This window comes from Hylobates moloch, unplaced genomic scaffold (assembly GCF_009828535.3).
Source record: "Hylobates moloch isolate HMO894 unplaced genomic scaffold, HMol_V3 SCAFFOLD_22, whole genome shotgun sequence".
NCBI classification, from domain to species: domain Eukaryota; kingdom Metazoa; phylum Chordata; class Mammalia; order Primates; family Hylobatidae; genus Hylobates; species Hylobates moloch.
Genome location: NW_026652297.1, coordinates 35,713,294 through 35,731,990, shown reverse-complemented (window position 1 = coordinate 35,731,990; position 18,697 = coordinate 35,713,294). Strand labels below are relative to the sequence as shown.

General features: G+C 37.8%; 1 protein-coding gene and 1 pseudogene across 1 annotated transcript in view; both read left to right on the top strand.

Annotated features, from left to right (window-relative positions):
- Positions 1–6,978, top strand: part of PURG (purine rich element binding protein G) — a 38,116-nt gene extending 31,138 nt beyond the window's left edge. The window contains exon 3 of the mRNA XM_032143632.2: positions 5,988–6,978. Coding sequence (XP_031999523.1) covers positions 5,988–6,092 — 105 coding nt within the window. The 3' untranslated portion in view covers positions 6,093–6,978. The remainder of the gene's footprint in view (positions 1–5,987) is intronic.
- Positions 6,979–11,001: 4,023 nt separating this feature from the next.
- On the top strand, positions 11,002–17,287 carry LOC116461771 (acyl-CoA:lysophosphatidylglycerol acyltransferase 1-like; annotated as a pseudogene).
- Positions 17,288–18,697: the final 1,410 nt, after the last annotated feature.

Below are 18,697 nucleotides of genomic sequence, written 5' to 3'. Positions count from 1 at the left end.
AATACAAAAATTAGCCACGCGTGGTGGTGGGTGCCTGTAATCCCAGCTACTTGGGAGGCTGAGCCAGGAGAATCACTTGAACCCAGGAGGCAGAGGTTGCAGTGAGCTGAGATCACGCCATTGCACCCCAGCCTGGGCTTCAGAGAGAGACCCTGTCTTAAGAAAAATAAAAATAAAATAAAATACTTTACATGGTATCATTGCAAAAGAAGGAGTAATGGTGGCTTAAAGAAAACATTTAATACAGTTGTTCAAGAGTTCCAAAACATCAAACTTTTTGGATTTAACTATCATTTAAAAAAAAAAAGAAAATATATTTTGAATACTGTACAGATTCCCATCTTATCAGAGGAAGAACCAGTTAGCATAATATAGAATTTTAGAGGTAGAAGAGACTTTCAACATCAAGTCTTACCTGTCAGTATTCAATGGTTCAATATAATTATTATTCTTTTACAGGTCTTAGCTTTCCTGCCCTAATTTCCACAACAATGAAGAACCAGTAGTCCCCAGATCCCCTTTGTGTATATGTATAACTGCCTTTTTATTCCCTCTCATAGTCTCCATATTCATGTTAATGATTGCAGCTATGAGGATTATTTCCTTGATTCATTATGCCTGAATTAGCTTAAGAAAAGAATAGTCTACCAGATGCACAACTTTTAATTTAAATGCTTGGCAAAGGTAAAGATGAGTAATTCAGAGTTTTAGAAGTAGTTGTAGTAATAGTCAATTTTGTCATTGGTTCTCTGGAAAACATATCATATGGGTTTTGCCATAGCGATTCAGGAGTGAGTAATACTACCCTATTCAAGAGTAATACTACCCAATTCAAGAGTACCATTTCAAGAGTGAGTAATACTACCCTATTCTTTTAGACAAGTAATACTACCTACCCCATTGTATGGGTGAAGCAAAAGTGGACCAGCACAGCTTTTTGTGGGGGTTAGGGGTAGGAGAGTGTTATAGTGAGGTTCTTTGTTCTGTTTTCTCAGTCCCATTTCTCATTCATTCATTAAATCAATAGATATTTATTTTGCCTGTGGTATGAGCTAACCATTTCTCTGGGTCTGGGTAATATAGCAGACAAGAAGATCCAGTCTTTGGACCCAAAGAGCACACAGTATAGGTACTTATAACATGGACAATGCTAGATAACTGCCCAGAGAGCAGAGAAGCTACGTAAGATCATTATAAACCTGTGCCCCCAAACCACTGCACAAGCAATGCATTAACTTTGCCTTGCTCATTGGGATACAGTGAGAAATAACTGTTATAATTAGTTGTGAAGCATTTTGGAAATGAAAAGAGCTACAAATCAGCTGAATAAAAGAAAACAATATTAAATTATAGGGTAGAAATGATTCTTATAGGTATGTTCCGTATTTATGTCAACACTATAGGACCATTACCAGGGAAAAGCTATTTTAGGTAAATACAATTGCCTAGCTTTTACAAAGTCAAGAAAATACCTGTGTGTATTAACAAGATAAATTGTGGAATGTCGTATTATTTTGGGTATTATGTGAGCTAAATGTAGTTGGAATATCACACATACTATGAAGTTTCTATAAATCTGCAGCTTCTATTAAGAATTTCTGTATTTCAATGTTTATCGGAAGTATTTCTCCAATATTTAAATGCTGAAACTATCTGAGACTATTATTCACAAACAACGGATTATATTTTAATACTCAGAAACTGTAGGAAGGTTTGTTAAATAAGATGAATATCTATCCTGTGATTAACTTGCCAGTATGTTGGGTTTGGGGGAGTTATCAGTGATTTATTATGCCTGATCTTTTCTGATTTTAGTTATGTTTTTAAAGTTTGTTAATTCTCTCAGAAGATGAGGATGCCAATTTATATCCCATTATACACCCACAAAAGATGAATTTATAGAATGGGCCATGTCATTAAGATGCTTCTATGTAGTCATTCTTATACCTAAGATTCAGATGCTCAAGGAAGAGACCCATTTAGACAGTTATTTAATGTTCTTTGACTATGAACTAATCCTAATTTTAACTTTAGTACTTTTATGTTCTTACCAGCTTTCACCCTAATTAAATGGGGGCACTACGCCGCAGAGTTTAGCCTGTGGTGTAGCAGAGCCCAGGTCATCTGTCACAGAGAATCATAATCTTACATTCTCTCTCTCCTCTGAACAATAGAATTTTGGGGTGGGGGAGAATCTTAGTTTATAATGAGGCAACTCTAGTTTTATCACACTCAGAAACAACAAAAATATTCAAAATTTAACTTTCTGTGCATTCCACTTATTTACAACTATATATCAATATGATTATTACATGAGTAAGAGATCTTCATTTTTTATTGTCATCCCTGATTTGCCAAATTTGGTAATATGGAGAACCTCCACAGAGTTGCATATTACTTTTATTTGTTCCACATGTTGGTGCTTTGTTCTTTACTGTCCTTTTGTCATTATATTATCCCTGAACATTTCCATTTAGTGTTTCTATTTAGAGTAAAGAAATAGAAGCATGAAAATTAATAACCCATGCATCAGACATTTTTGCTGGACTTTATAGGAATGGCCAGTTAAGGCTAGAAACCTCAGTGTTTAATACTGTTTTCAAAACTTGATTGTTACATATATTGTCATTTCAGTGACTGGAGACAAGATGTATATGTAGACAAATAGATAAAAACAGGGTAATTAAACCAGTGTGGTTTTTTTTATTTCAAAGGAAAACACATATGACTTATGTACATTGCATGGCAGAGTATTACTAAAATTCGCCTAAACAAACCATCATGATGTTTTCAGGTTTTATGGTAATGCTTTGACTATATAGTACTTGGATTTGAATCCTCATAATCACAAAGGCTCTTAACAGTTGTTTAAAACAAAAAACAAAGACTATACTGTTTCTAGAAAGTATCATCTTCTTGGTTATATTTGTGCTGAATGTATGAATCTGTACTATACCAGTATGAAAAAGGTAAAACCGTATATGTATTTAGATTTTGAAAAGTAGCATTGTGCATTTTAGAAAAATATTTGTCAACTTGTGGCACTTTGGTAAAGGAATGTGCACTTATAAAGGTTAATGCCACTTAATTTTTTTCTAATTCCCAGTAATTATTCTTACTAGGCTTTAGAGTCAAAACCAAACCCAATTTTAAGACTAGCACTTTTTTCCTACTGGTAATTCCTGTTTTTCTAATTACACAGAATGTTTAACTTAAACCATTCTTTGCAATGAGTTTTAGCTTTCCTCCTCTATCCTAACTTCAAAACCTTTAATTTAAGAACCATTTTAAATTAATCCAGTGGTAACCAGAAGAATATTTTAGATATCATGACCACTTAATCTTGTGCCTGATTTTAGTAATTTTCTGATAAAAGTAACTGAATTCCTGAAAAAGAATATTCAAACTTTTTAATTAGTTTTCATTGGTCATAAATAATTGAGTAGTTGATGTCCATATAGTCATAATTTATCTAAACTCTGGAGCTGCCAAGACAAGTAAGTATACAGAAGTGCTTAAAACACACCCATATCCCCTAAAGAGAAATGACAAGACTTGGAAGCATCAGAATTCTGTATTATTATGAATATCACATATATATATATGCTATTTTATATGTATATACCCATACACCTACATTCTTTTAGGTTACCGGTATTTTACTGTCATGCACCCATGGGTAGTAGAAGCAAAATAAAAATAAATATAAATGCTTAACTTTAGGTGTTGGCACCAATATAGATTATGCATAAACTGTTGCAATAAAAGATATTCATTGTGCCTGTACCTGAAAAATTTACCTTAGGTTTTCTCTGGCCTTTTTTGTTTAGGCCTGCATGATCATTTTAAATGTAAATGTAAAGACAGCAGGATAGATGAATGAATGGATAAAATGATGGCCCTGTTTGCCATGGGATTAAATATTCTGTTGAATTCTCTGAGGGGCATTGGCTGCTGTATATTACGCCATAAACTATATTGTTCAGAAGCAACATGAGTCTATCACAGCATTTAGAAATTATACATCCTTCACTTTCCCCACAAAATGAATTCAGAATCGACAATTCAAATTTATAATTGTAAGCTGCTAATCATTAAAAAATATTAATACCTTATGGATTGAAGATTACATGAAACAAGAGCTACAAAAGAATGCTAATTAATAACATAACTCCATATGCTATCAAACTTCTGATAGCATTGAGTTTCTTATAAAGCCTTAAAATATTTTAATGAGAAATTAATTACCTGGAAAAGAAGGCACTTTATTACCTTGAACTAGCTATTCGTCTGTATAGAATATGTCAAAAATCCGTTAAATTATTCTTTTATCGTTTTATAAATTTATCCTAGTTACATGTTTTTCTAAAGCCTCTTATGGTATAATGTGTTAATTCAAACTATTGTAACTTAACAGAAAAATTGTTAATATAACCAATGAACAATACAGAAATAAAACTCAAGAATAACAAAACTATATGTGATTACAAGACTGTTAGTCTAAGTCTACAATCATTTGAGATTTTAAAATGTTGTAAAATTTGAAGGCTTTTTCACTGAACAATTTTTGGACAGTTTTTATTTTTAAATCTTACTTTTAATTGGTACTACCCTGTCTTGAAAGGTTGATCAAATGTAAAGGCAATCATAATTATTAAGCCAGTCCATTATAATTCAATTTTGTTTTAGCTGAGATTTTTTTAGTGTAATTCTAAAACATTAAAACATCCGTTTGTTTCTTTTTTGCTAAAGTCAGCCATGCCTGGTGAACTATCAAATTTAAATCATCAACATGGATGTGCTGCTGTGTGTAGCTGTTTCCTCTTCAGGAAATTAGTACTTGATTTATACAAGGAATTTAGTTCAGCAGAAAAAGCATAGAATAATTTTTTCAAAAGGGTTCAACCCTCTCAAGTTAAACCTTAACATCTTTCTGACATTCATAAGGATAGGCTTTTATCCAAGAAATTTTTTCAACAGAAAATTATTTCAAAGTGGACAAACTCCACTTTCTTTTTTGCTTGAGGGGCAGTACACTTTTACAAAAAACACATTTTTCTGTAAGTTTACTTATCTTTAAGTCATTCTCTGTGGTGGTCATTTTTCCATCTCTAATTTTAAATGTTTTACTAAATGTACATGCAGTTTCATAGACAGTCTGATCATTACATGATACAGAAAGGAGTCAAGTTTATCAGAGGTCTATCCTTGTGAAGGGGAGACCAAACACAAATTCCATGTCAGTTGTTTGGTTTGGTTCTTTGTTTTTTTTTTTAAATAAGATATATTAACCCAAAGGTGTGTTAATGTCCTGGCATGAACAATCTTCAATGTAGACCTATTGAGTATTTTGTGATGCTGAGTAACAGACGTTTCTCAACTCTCTGTGATGCTAAATATTTTCCTTAGGAAGTTTTGTTTAATGTTAGATTGTTGTTCTGAAAGATGTTGGTCCTAGTGGGATTTTTTTAAACTTGGAAAACAAATAAACGCATGTACTACAAGTATAGAAATGGTGAATTGTAAACTTACCATATAGTACTGATTTCTATTTTCAAAAATGTTTTGCTGTTAAATATATACAACATAAAATTGCTGCCGTACTGTAATTGAGTACTTTTTCCTAAATGACCCTGTTATCACTATTCCAGAATTAGAAGTTGGGCAGATACATGATTGATTCATGTGTCTGCATAGATGCTTCAAGGTATATTCTTCTCTTGGTGAGTAAAATTATATTTTCCTTGGCATAAATGCATTGAGATCTGAATATACCTGTATCTATCAATCCTTACTACACATTTCTTATGCAGTAGCTTCAAATATGCCAAAATTGGCCTAGACACAACTAAAAATTGAGGGTTTGTTACATGCTTTCTAACAGAAAGGTTTTCAACGAGATTAATTACGGGTTTGTACTGTGAAAATAGTGGAACTCCCTTGAAAACTTCCTGTTTGCTAAATTCAAATTAATATTTTTTCTTTAGCTCACAAATTACCCCAAATCCAGAGAGAATATCAACCTTTTTCACTGTTGTCAAATCAAGCATAAGGAACAGCCCCATGATACTACAAAAACAGTTGAGGAATAAGGAATAAATCTCTTATGTTACACCTCAGAATAAAGGCATTCGGTGAAAGAAATGAACTGAAGTTCATCATGAATGCAAGGCCTCAGTACTTGACATTCCTCCACGGAAGGGAAGACAAGTATCAACACCACTGGCATCATTTCCAAACTGATCTTATGTTGAATAATTTCCACCACATTGAAGTACCTTTCGACTCTATCCAGTTTTTGGGTTTTGTTTTTTTTAATTCATCGAGCCTTTCTGTTTTCAAACCACCATTTGTCAGCCTTGAGGTAGAGAAACGTATAGATTTGAAAATACTTTCTTAAGAGATCATGTAACTATATAACTCTGAATTTAAAAATTGAGGGGGGAGGGATAATTTCAACCCACTGCCTCTTACCAGAAACATTTTTTTAAATCTGTAACTGCTTTAGTGTTAACAGGGTACAAGGTGGTTTTTGTCCCGTATTGTTCTTAAAAGGTTCTCATTTATTGTGATTGTATTGTACTGTATGAGAACAAATCATAAATTGCCTTGTATTGTTTATAATAGACCATACCACGTACTACTTCAGTTTTTATGTTCCAAGTTTTTCAGTGATGCATGTTAACAGTTAGGTCCTAAAATTCTGTGGTGCTAATTCTCCCATACCCAATGGTGCTTTTGTGGATGCTAACTGCACACATGCTGAACAAAGCTTGAAGTTTAAAACTTTCCTCCCTTCCTCTGTTTATATGAAGTAAAATAAAATAACTTGAATTTGTCTCAAAGTATCACTGACAATCTAATAAACTTGTTTATATGTGTGATTAGTTTGGATTCTTAATTATTTTACAGAAAGCAGCTCAGCTCTATTGGGCCCCAAAAGTTGATTTTGTGTTTATTTCATTATATCATTTGTGCTCCCAAATTCGTGGTATCTTTATAAATTTCAGTGCAGTTTGTCTGGCTTCCAAAATCATGTTTAGGTAGGATCTATAGAAACTAGACCTATCAGAACTGGAAATAAGTAAGTTGAGAAGATCAAAAATGTGCCAATCCAGTCTATTACAGTGACTTTATCTATTTTGTAGTTTATTAATAAGGTTTTATCACCTGGTTGAGCCAGGAGATAACACTTGCATGAAAGCAAGTATGCCTTAGAAACCTTTATTGCAACTCAAATGACATTGAAAAGGCCATTTCTATATGCTGATATTAAAAGTTCCACTTCTCATCTATGAAAATAGGGACAAAAAAATTAATTTTGAATTTTCCAGGACAAACTGACATCATATGCCAGAATGTCATAATAGATAAACTCATGGCAATGGTTTTATTGGATTTTTAGCTTCTGCATCTATATTAAATCACAACAGAAGGCCAAGTGAACCTGCTAATATCTTCATGAGGGCAGAGGGCTGTTTCTCCCAAGCCAGAGATAAATTCAATATAAAGGCACTATGTAAATTTGCATCCCGACCTTGGTACTTCGCCTAACTCATGGGTAATGTTAAAATTTGAAAAGAAAAAAATCAAAACAAATGTATTAAAGCTCCTTGAGCAACAATCATTGACCTTAAATAGAAGATGATCAAACCTATCAGTCTAAGAATCTGGCAGGTATGATGACTGAAATGATCTTCCCATACTACTATGGTTCTTTATTATATAAAGAGTTTCAGGCCCAGTAATTTTTGCCTCAAATGCTATTAAATTGTGTCTAACTTCTAACATCAGAAAATGAAGTTTAGAGAATAGTGCCAATGTGAACCCTAAGCTTGCTTCTGAGACTATCTGAAATAAATGCAATATTTACTAAATCACAGCCTCTCACCAAAGATATTTCTACAATATATTTTTGTAACTACCTTAACTGTATTCCATTTTATGAAAACTGGTAAATAATAAATGTGCTACAAATTAATTGCACATTTTCTTTTGGAAGAAAAATCTGTTTAGTCTACATGAAAATATTTCTAATTTTACACCCACAGTCAACCAGATTTCTGTATTAATTGTGATCATTGTTTGTCCCATCAAAAAGATTATCCTGAAAAATGCTTATCAGCTTTCGTTGGTAGTAGTGAAATTTTTTAAAAACCTTATCAGCCTTAAATAACATTAATATACTTTGTAAGTTTTGTCCTCTATAAAAACAATGTAGTCCCTCTGTAAGTGAAACCATTTTTTAAATTACGTAATTATATCCATTTTTATAGCATTATTAGCATTATTTTGGTAAGTTATCTTTTCTGTTCCTAAAACAGTAATTTTCCCTAAGAGACCTTATGCTCAAGGTTTTCCCTAGATCCTTATGGGAAAGCATTTTCAAAACAGACCCAAATGTTCTCTTTCCAGTAAGGAAAATCTTGCATAATAAATTCCATGTACACTAAAAGCATAACAGTACTTGTGTTGGGGAAGTAATTTTTCTCATCAGAAATTGCTTTGAGTTTGAAAATGGCCAATAATAATAATAAGCCAATCTGCAGTCTACATAATTTCAGATTTGTCTTCATGCGATCTTTCTAAAAAACTGTTGAAGTAGGTGCATACTGACTTGCACTAGGACTAAAGTTATTTTCTTACCTCCTACTTTATCCTTTATCCTTGGCAGGGATTCAAGGGAAGTGAAAAGACTTTCGGAAAATAACTAGAAAGTAATACAATACACACAAAATAAGGGAGTGGTAGTTCACAGGACCGAATAAATCATGAAATTCAGTGAACTCACTGAATTCAGCACTACATATATTATGCCAAATTGTTCTCCTCTTACACTTTTCACGAAGCAAATTTCCCATCATAAAAGACTTAATAAAACACTGGCACGTGAAGATCAAAAGGACTGAATGAAAAGGCTGGCCCTCACTTTTGTGTATTTGGAAGTTCAGGGTTTTTTTTAGCTAAGAAGACTTTGATGAAGGAAGAAGTAAAAAAGAAAAAGAAAAAAAGAAACTCAGTTTTGTTAGTTCATTCTGAGTGAATTCACAAGAGATTCCTTTTAAACAAGGTCATAAAGAAAACATCTTGAATATCAGATATTCAATGGAGAAACCAATTAACTCACAACGAAAAATAAAGTGGTACACCCAGGGAGTGGATTGGAAAGAAGCTGTGCATGAGAAGTGAACTTTGAAGTTTGCTCTTATACTTTTTGAATATTATTTCATGATAAGCTTGTATTATTTTATAATTTATAAAGGACTTTTTTTTTAAAGGAAAGAAATCAAATGCTAGACCGACTAGAATACCTGTATCAACTGGTCAGCACGTTCTCTTTCCAGTAGGAAAATCTGCCTTTTCTTTCTTTCTTTTTTTTTTTTTTTTTGAGACAGCATCTGACTTTGTCGCTCAGGCTGCAGTGCAATGGCAGGATCACAGCTTACTGCAGCCTCAACCTCCCAGACTCAAGCAATCCTCCCACCTCAACCTCCCAAGTAGCTGGGACCACAGGCACGTGCCACTATGCCTGGCTAATTTTTTATTTTTTGTAGAGACAGCATTTCCCTATATTGCCCAGCTTGGTCTTAAAGTCCTGGGCTTGAGCAATCATTCCAAAGTACTGGGATTACAGGCATTGAACCACTGCACCCAGCTGGAAAATCTACTTCTAAAACCTGCTTAATGTCAAAACATTGATTGGCAAGCATAAAATCAGGTAAAGGGAAATGACTAATATTCATGAATAGCATCATGTTATGATGGCCTTCATAATACAGACCTGCCAAGAAATCAGGAATAACCACATCAGCATATCAGCTCAGAGCACAGTCACCCCAAGTCAGAGATGGAAAGCACTAACAAATCCTTATGCTTTAAATCTTTTTTTTCTAGATTCCATGTGACCCACCATCTTTCAGTGTGAAAATTATTGTTTATATGATTAAGCCACATATTATCTTGCATTTAGTATCACTTTAGGATTTTCAGTGATAGAATACTGTTTTATAAATATCATTAAGCATTATCATTAATCATATTACATAATCATATCATTACATTAACATATAATCATTGTTATTATTTTGCTTCTTTGTTTTTGAGAAATAGAGTCTCTATCTCCCAGGCTGGAGTGCAGTGGCGTGATCATGGCTCACTGCAGCCTCAAAGTCCTGGCCTCAAGCAATCCTCCTGCCTTGGCCTCCCAAAGTGCTAAGAATACAGGCATAAGCCATCGTGCCTGGCCTATTTTTTTATAATCATTATTATTAATCATTAAGTATCATTAATCATTCACTCTCATTATAAATATCATCCATCGTTAAGAAAAGTTTTACATACAATAGCTCTCTGGCCATGACCCTTCTTGATAGAGATTTAGAGAACATCCAAATTCAGCAGAGATGACTGATGAAAGATCAAGATGTTCCTCCTTTAACCCTCATGGTAGATCTTGCCAATAAACCATAGCAGCTGGGAGCAGCTCACATCTGTAATCCCAGCATTTTAGGAGCCGAGGCAGGCAGATTGCTTGAGCCCAGGAGTTCAAGACCAGCCTAGGCAACATGGTGAAACTCCATCTCTAGAAAAAAATTTAAAAATTAGCTGGGTGGCATGTACCTGTAGTCCCAGCTACTCAGGAGGCTGAGGCTGGAGGATCACTTGAGCCCAGGAGGTGGAGGCTTCAGTGGGCTGTGATCATGCTACTGCACTCCAGCCTGGGTGACACAGCAAGACTCTGTCAAAAGGAAAGTAGGCCATAGTATTTATTTCAAATGGCCAGATACAGCTCTAGAATTTTTCTCAACTCAGCACTCTCCTGGCAGCTGCTCCCGATTGACTACACTTAGCATGCAAGATTGACATAGTTGCCTTTCTACCTTAGACACCCACCAGCACATATACATGCCATCTGTATTAGTCTGGATCCTCCAAGAAGCAGATGCCAAGATGGAATTAGATGTACAAGAGATTTATTAGAGGAAATGCCAGTGAGGGAAAATGGAGAAGGAGCCGGTGGAGGAGACATCAGACTCAGATGCAAGTCCGCCCCCTGTGAAGGAGAAGAGAGGAGAAAAGGGGAGGGAGGTAGAAAGGAAGTTACTTCTTAGACTGCAGCACAATTATAAGCAAGTTTCAGCCAGGCCTAGGGGAGTCCTTGAGCCAAAGTCACTCTTCAGAAGAGGCCAGCATCTTGCAGGTTCAGCCTGCTTGGTATCCTTGTCACACTCAGTTATTGGCTGGGAGCAGCCTAGGAAGGGCCCACCTGCAGGGCAAACGTGACGATAGATTTCAGAGCACCACAGCTGGATCTGTGGGCCAGTTAGGTGGAGACTTAGAGCTGTTCAGTGCCCATGAGAGTCTGTGGTGGCCATGAAAATGCATCTCTGAAATTTTCTTCTACCAGGAGCATAACTGACTCACAGGCTATTTCTGCATTCTGTGATGCTAGTTTTTGAATGGTGTGGTTTTCGTGTTCTACCTACACCATCCACCTCCTTTGCTGTGAAGTGGTCCCTTAGTTGGATGCCTCTGTCTCTGCTGCCATGGCCACTCTGTTGATGTGCCCATCCTGCCAATTCCGAGGTGGCCAATGGCAGTCTGATTCAGGTCAACTGTCCGAGTCACTTTGTCAACTTGGTTGGTCAGCGCCTCTCCCATGATGGATGGCTTCTGGTGGACATTAACTTGTGATACAAAACTCTTCACAGTCTGGGCTGGGTGTGGTGGCTCACAGCTGTAATCCTAGCACTTTGGGAGGCCAAGGTGGGCGGATCACTTGAGGCTGGGAGTTGGAGACCAGCCTGGGCAACATGGTAAAACCTCATCTCTACTAAAAATACAACAAAAAATTAGCCAGGCGTGGTGGTGCATGTCTGTTAACCCAGCTACTCGGGAGGCTGAGGCAGGAGAATCGCTTGGATCCGGGAGGCAGAGGTTGCAGTGAATCAAGATTGCACCACTGCACTCCAGCCTGGGTTACAGAGTAAGACTCCATCTCAAAAAAACAAAAAAAAGTTTTCACAGTCTGTGCCTGCTCCCATATGTGCACCCACAAGCCTCTACCCCAGGCCTCCTAGACCCTATCTTCCAGTCCTTTTCCTCCCAGGCTTCTGGCCAGATAGCCAGACCATCAATCACTGCCCAGGAACTATAAATATACTTACGCAGGACACTTCTTCCTTGCAAAGTAGATGACCAGGTGCACTGCTTCCCATTGGGAAGATTCTCCCTCTCCACTGTCTTTCAAAGCCACCTCACCAATTTTCAGTTTGCATCTACATACAGACCCACCTCATCTATAAACCAAGTTCAGTCTTTTCCCTCCTCCTTCAGCTGGTCCTATGAGAACTTCCACATGGCCATACATGTGAGATGGGAGGGGGTGCTCATGCATCTATTGAAGGTGAAAGGAATAAGGCGGTTTACTGCCTATGCGATCATAGCTCATGGCAGCCTCAACCTCCTGGGCTTGAGGAATCCTCCCACCTCAGCCTCCCGAGTAGCTGGGACTACAGGCACGCACCACCATGCCTACCTAATTTTTTTTTTTTTTAATGGAGACAGGGTCTCTCTGTATCACCCAGGCTGGTCTCAAACTCCTGCCTCAAGCGATCTTCCCACCTTGACCTTCCAACGTGCAGGGATTACAGGCATGTAATAACAACTTCTCAAAAGGTGTGTAGTTCTCTGCAGTGGTTGGCATGATCTTCTTCCAGAATCCCAGAGGCTGCAAGGTGATTCTCTCCCTAGGGTTTGATACAAACTCTGTCTTTTCCTACTGCTTCTTTTCCCTACACTGACATTCCAAAGGCTTGGATATGCCCAGTCATGCAGACTAAGAACTAAGGCCATTTCACCTGCTGCAGTGCCCTTTCCTGCTCTGAGACCTACTCAAAGCTGGCAGTATATGTGGCAGAGCAGTAATCTTATCTGTGGAACATGTTGTCTCCTGAACCCAAAGAGGTTTGCCAGGATGCTCAGCTTCCTGTATGGAGTAGGGATATAAGAGGTGCCTGCTTCTTTTTTTTTTTTTTTTTTTTTTTTTTTCATTTTGGAGAAGATGTCCTGGAATGCCCTAATAGACCTCCTACATAATGTCACTGAAGTGGCAGGAGCCTGAATGTTCCTAGGGTTCATTCTCAAGCCCCCACTTCCCTCAGCCTCTTTATCCCTTCCTCTGATCCTATGGACCAATGAGCAGTGTTGCTTGCACTGCAGCCTGGACCTGTAGCAGAAGTCTTTCCTGCTAAAGGCAACTCAGAATTTTCCCCTTCACTGTGCATTGGTCATCACTCTTCCCAGACTTCTAAGAACCACCCTCACAGTGAGTTTGCCCTGTTCCCTGGGGTCCTGGCCAAGGTGTTAGATCTCAGTTTCTGAGAAACTTCCATTCCAAGCCCTTTGATCAAGCACTCTCAAAGTACAGGCCAAGGTGCCCTCCTCTGGCTCCCACTGGCTCATTCTTGTGGCTCATCTGGTGCATAGTCTCCTTTTTACTTAATCATCCCCAGCATGTACCCACCCATGTTATGCTGGGACTGAACCTCAGTTATCAGGCAGGAGAGATGAGGGCACCTACTGGGAAACATGTGTTGCCTTGTGAAGGAGGGGCCTCTGCAACATCTTCTTACACAATAGAAGCACTAGCTCTTACCAGAAAGGATGGGGCACTTGTGCAAGCCCAAAGGATTGGGAAAGAAGGTGGCAGTCTGCCTAGACAATATATTCAAGGGCCTCCATCTACATACCCTCATCCCAGTTTTCAGGGTCCCAAGTTTTCCCAGAATCCCAGGTGTTCCCCGAACCCCCCCAGCTCCCACCGCTGGCAACCTATTCTTCACTGAATATTCAAACATCTAGGGATCTCTACAGTTCTAACTATTTTATTTTCACCTGTTCCACCATGTCTGCTCCCCCACACTGCAGAAGGTAAGGGCCTTCTTGTAAGATGCCAAAAAGCCTCTTGCCTCCCACACTTAGCCATTTACTGCTTGCTTAACTGCTCTCATTATCCCTTAGCTAGCAGCAATACAACTTAGCAGTAAACAGCCAACAATTCTGCTGTCTTTGAGGACATTTTTCTCTCCATAAGTTTCAAATGCTTCAATCATCACACCTGCAACATCTTTCCTCCCCACCCGGACATCTTCCCAGGTCACCATCAATGAAACCTTTCACCTTTGACTCACCACCTTATGCTACCAACTATCCACACCCCACCTATCAATCAAGTTAATATCCTCTTTGCCCACTGGAGGGTTGGTAGGTCAATTCCAAATCACAATCTTACCACCTGTTTTCTTGGATCATTCTTGATACTACTTTTGGTAGCACAGGACATCTGAGAAGCCAAAGCCAAGATAGGATCAGACACGTAAGAGATGTACTGGGTCAAATGCTGGTGAGGGAAAATGGGGAGCTGGAGGAGGCTGGGTGAGATATCAGGCTCCATTATGATCCCACCCCTATAAAGGAGAGAACAAAGAGCTTAGTTTGCAGCATTGCAATAAGGAAGATTCAGCAAGGCTAACAGGGAATGCTCAAGCCAAAGGTGCTTTTTAGAGGAGTCTTATGTCTTCAGAAATGGGCCTGCCTTAGTATCCAGCCATGAGCAGTTAATGGGAACAGTGCAGGGGAAGCGGAGCCCTGGCCTGAACACAGGAATGGAAGTCAGAACACAGCAGTTTGTGCCTTTAGTTACTTACCCTCCCTGAAGTAGGAGATCAGAGAGGCACACTCCCAGGGCTGCCATGCCATTGCATGGAGGCATTTGAGATCACAAAGCGAATCTCGGGCATTAATGAAATGGTCAGGCTTATTTTGCTCAGTTTGAGAGGGAGATAATTTGTATTCCTATACTCAAAATTGAGGGAAAAGAATCACCCTAATTAGAATCTGAACAGACCATAAGTAATAAACTTAAAAGTAATATTAAAGTATTAATGAATACTCTTAAGCTCAATTGTCGATTTTCTATTGCAGAAAAAGTCGAATACTTTAAAACTTCAGAGACTATTTTGGGAGGCTGAGGTGGGAGGATCCCTTAAGCCCAGCTGTTCAAGACCAGCCTGGGCAACACAGCAAAACCCTGTCTCTACAAGTAAATAAATAAATAAATAAATAAGCTGGGTGTGGTGGCACGTGCCTGTGGTCCCAGCTACTCAGGAGGCTGAGGTTAGAGGATTGCTTGAGCCCCCAGTGGTCAAGGCTGCCGTGAGCCATGATCGCACCACTGCACTCCAACCTGGGCAACAGAGCGAGACTCTGTTTCAAAAAGAACCAAAAAAACCCAAACTATTTTAACATACAAATATCTCACATATATATCTTATCTATGGAATGAAAACCATTTCTTTCAATATACAAAAAGCTAAGTTTGTACAAATAGTAAGTATAAAATGATTTTCACTTAAAAGATGATTTTAAAATGATTTTGATGACATATTTAATAGCAAAACTCTACTATTTGTTTTCCACAGTTCAATGAATAGTCCTCCAAATTAATTATATACATATATTAACATGTGAATATAATTTTAAAAATCTTTTTGTATGTCCAAGCATATATATGTATGTATATCAATTAATTTGGAATATATATACATTTTGAGACAGAGTCTTGCCCTGTCACCCAGGCTGGAGTGCAGTGGTGCAATTTTGGCTCACTGCGACCTCCACCTCCCAGGTTCAAGTGATTCTTCTGCCTCAGCCTCCCGAGTAGCTGGGATTGTAGGCATGTGTCACCACACCCAGCTAATTTTTCTATTTTTTTTTTTTTTTTTAGTAGAGATGGGTTTTTGCCATGTTGGCCAGGCTTGTCTCAAACTCATGGCCTCAAGTGATCCACCCACCTTGGCCTCCCAAAGTGCTGGGATTACAGGCATAAGCCACCACACAGGGCCTTAATTTTTAAGTAAAATTATGTTTTACTATACCCAATTATACTACATCCAAATTACTTTTCTTAACATTACAACTTTTGCTTTTCACAGCTTTTTAAAAATAATACTTTAAAAAATTGATTAGCCAGGTGTCGTGGCGGGTGCCTGTAATCCTGGCTACTCAGGAGGCTGAGGCAGGAGAATCGCTTGAACCCAGGGGACAGAGGTTGCAGTGAGCCTAGATCATGCCCTTGCACTCCAGCCTGGGCAAAAATAGCGAAACTCCATCTCAAAAAAATACACATATATATATACACACACATATATATGTGTGTGTGTATATATATATATATATATACAAAAATTAGCTGGTCATGGTGGCGTGCACCTATAATCCCAGCTACTTGGGAGGCTGAGGCAGGAGAATCACTTTAACCCAGGAGGTGGAAGTTGCAGTGAGCAGAAATCGCACGACTACACTCCCACCTGGGTGACAGAGCTAGACTCTGTCTCAAAAAAAAAAAAAAAAAAACAGATAGAATGGGGAAAAGACATTAAAGCAATTTCAAAAGATGAAGCAGTGATGTTGGTGAATCATCAGGCTACAGCAGATGTGTGCACACTGATGATGTGCCTCCAGGACAAAGGACTGAGTGCTGCTCAGATGATGTGGTTGATGGATCATATTTTTAAGTACACAAACTTTGGAATTGTTTCTGTAGTTCACAGAGACTTTTTTATAAGACAGGGAAGATCTTATCGTGACCAACAGCTGCTGCTTCTCAGAAGCACTTAGAAAGTAATTACAGGAGCAGAGATCGAAAATGGATTATTTCGTTTCCAGAAAGGGGCTTCCTCAGGAAGAGGTGAGAAACAAGTCAGGCATTTGCAGAGAAAAATAACTTGCCATTTCTTACACATGTTACTCTGCAAAGGTCTGGGGCAACAAAAATTATTCTGAATGCACTTGTAGCACAACAGGGAAATGGAAGTCCAGCAGGAGGAGATGCTAAAGAATTAGCAAATCAAAAGGCCTCCAGTGGATAATAGATACAATGATAGCTTATCCTAAAGCTGAACCTATCAATATACAAATCTGGATCCTTGGGTTCAGGAAACCAACAGTCCCACATGTACATTACAGGATCTTTCCAGTTAAAGATGTATCTCTGGAGACTGATGACCTTACCAGTGGGATCTATCTACGGTTTATTGAAAAAGAGGACCTCTTACCACATTTTTATGAAACAGGAGCTTTTCCACCTTCCAAGAACCATAAGGAAGCTGTTTCCAGGGAAATGACCCTCAGAAACATGTGGATATTCCTCACACAGTCTTTTGCATTTTTGTCAGTCTATATGTGGTACAACATCATTCAGTATTTTTACCATTGCCTGTTTTAGGAATTGACTTGGACTTGTAAAGGTCACCATAGGAGTTCAGACTTTCTTTCATAAGTGTGCATTATTTTACATGTGCAAATCAGAATATATTTTAAAAAGCAAAAGAAATTCTGTGGATGGATTAATATTTATTACCCTTTGGGATATTTTAAAACTCTACTGAAATGAGGATTAGTAATAAAAAGAAATTGATATGTACTTCATATAACATAAAATTTGCTATTTGAAAGTATGCATTTGGTTATTTTATTATATTCACTGTGTTGTGTAACCATCACCATATCACCTAGAATATTTTCATCCTTGCAAAAAGAAATGCCATGTCTATTAGCAATCAGTCCCAATTCTTCTTCTCACTCAGCCTCTGTCAGCCACTAATCTACTGTCTCTAGGAGTTCCCCATTCTGGACATTACCTATCAAGGAATCATACAGTATGTGGCTTTCTATGTCTGGCTTCTTTCAGGTTAACCCATGCTGTAGGATATACCAGTACTTCATTCTTTTTTATTCCTTTTTATGAATAATATTCCATCATATGGATATAACACTTTTTGTTTATCCATTTATCAGATGGACATTTGGGTTGTTTCCACTTTTTGACTATTATGAACAACGCTGCTATGAACATTCATGTACAAGTTTTTACATGAACATGTATTTTCAATTCTCTTGGGTATATATGATACCGAGGAGTGGAATTTCTGGGTCATATGGTAACTCTATGTTTAATTTTTGGAATAACTGTCAAACTGTTGTCTACAGTGGCTGTAGCATTGTATATCTCCAGCAGCAAGCAAATTAATTATTTATTTATTTATTTATTTTGAGACAGGGTCTCACTCTTTCACATTGGCTGAAGTGCAGTGGCATGATCACAGATCACTGCAACCTTGACCTCTGGGGCTCAAACAATCCTCCCACCTCAGCCTCCTGAGTAGCCGGAACTACAGGCACATGCCACCATGCCCAGCTAATATTTTCTTTTTCTCGGGAGGCTGAGGCAGGAGAACGGTGTGAACCCGGGAGGCGGAGCTTGCAGTGAGCCGAGATCGCGCCACTGCACTCCAGTCTGGGTGACAGAGAAAGACTCCGTCTCAAAAAAAAAATATATATATATATATATATAATATATATATATATTTTTTTTTTCTCTTGTAGAAACAGGGTTTCACCATATTGCCCATCCTGATCTTGAACTCCTGAGCTTAAGCAGTCTGCTCACCTTGACCTCCCAAAGTGCTGGGATTATAGGCATAAGCCACCACACCTGGTCTATTTCTTATATTTAAAATATCTTGAGTATCTTTCTGTGTGTAGACATGAGTAAAATTCTTTTTAGTATCTTATAATTCCATTGTGTGAAGGCATCAACATTTATTTAAATAATCCCCTAATAATGGGCATTGCA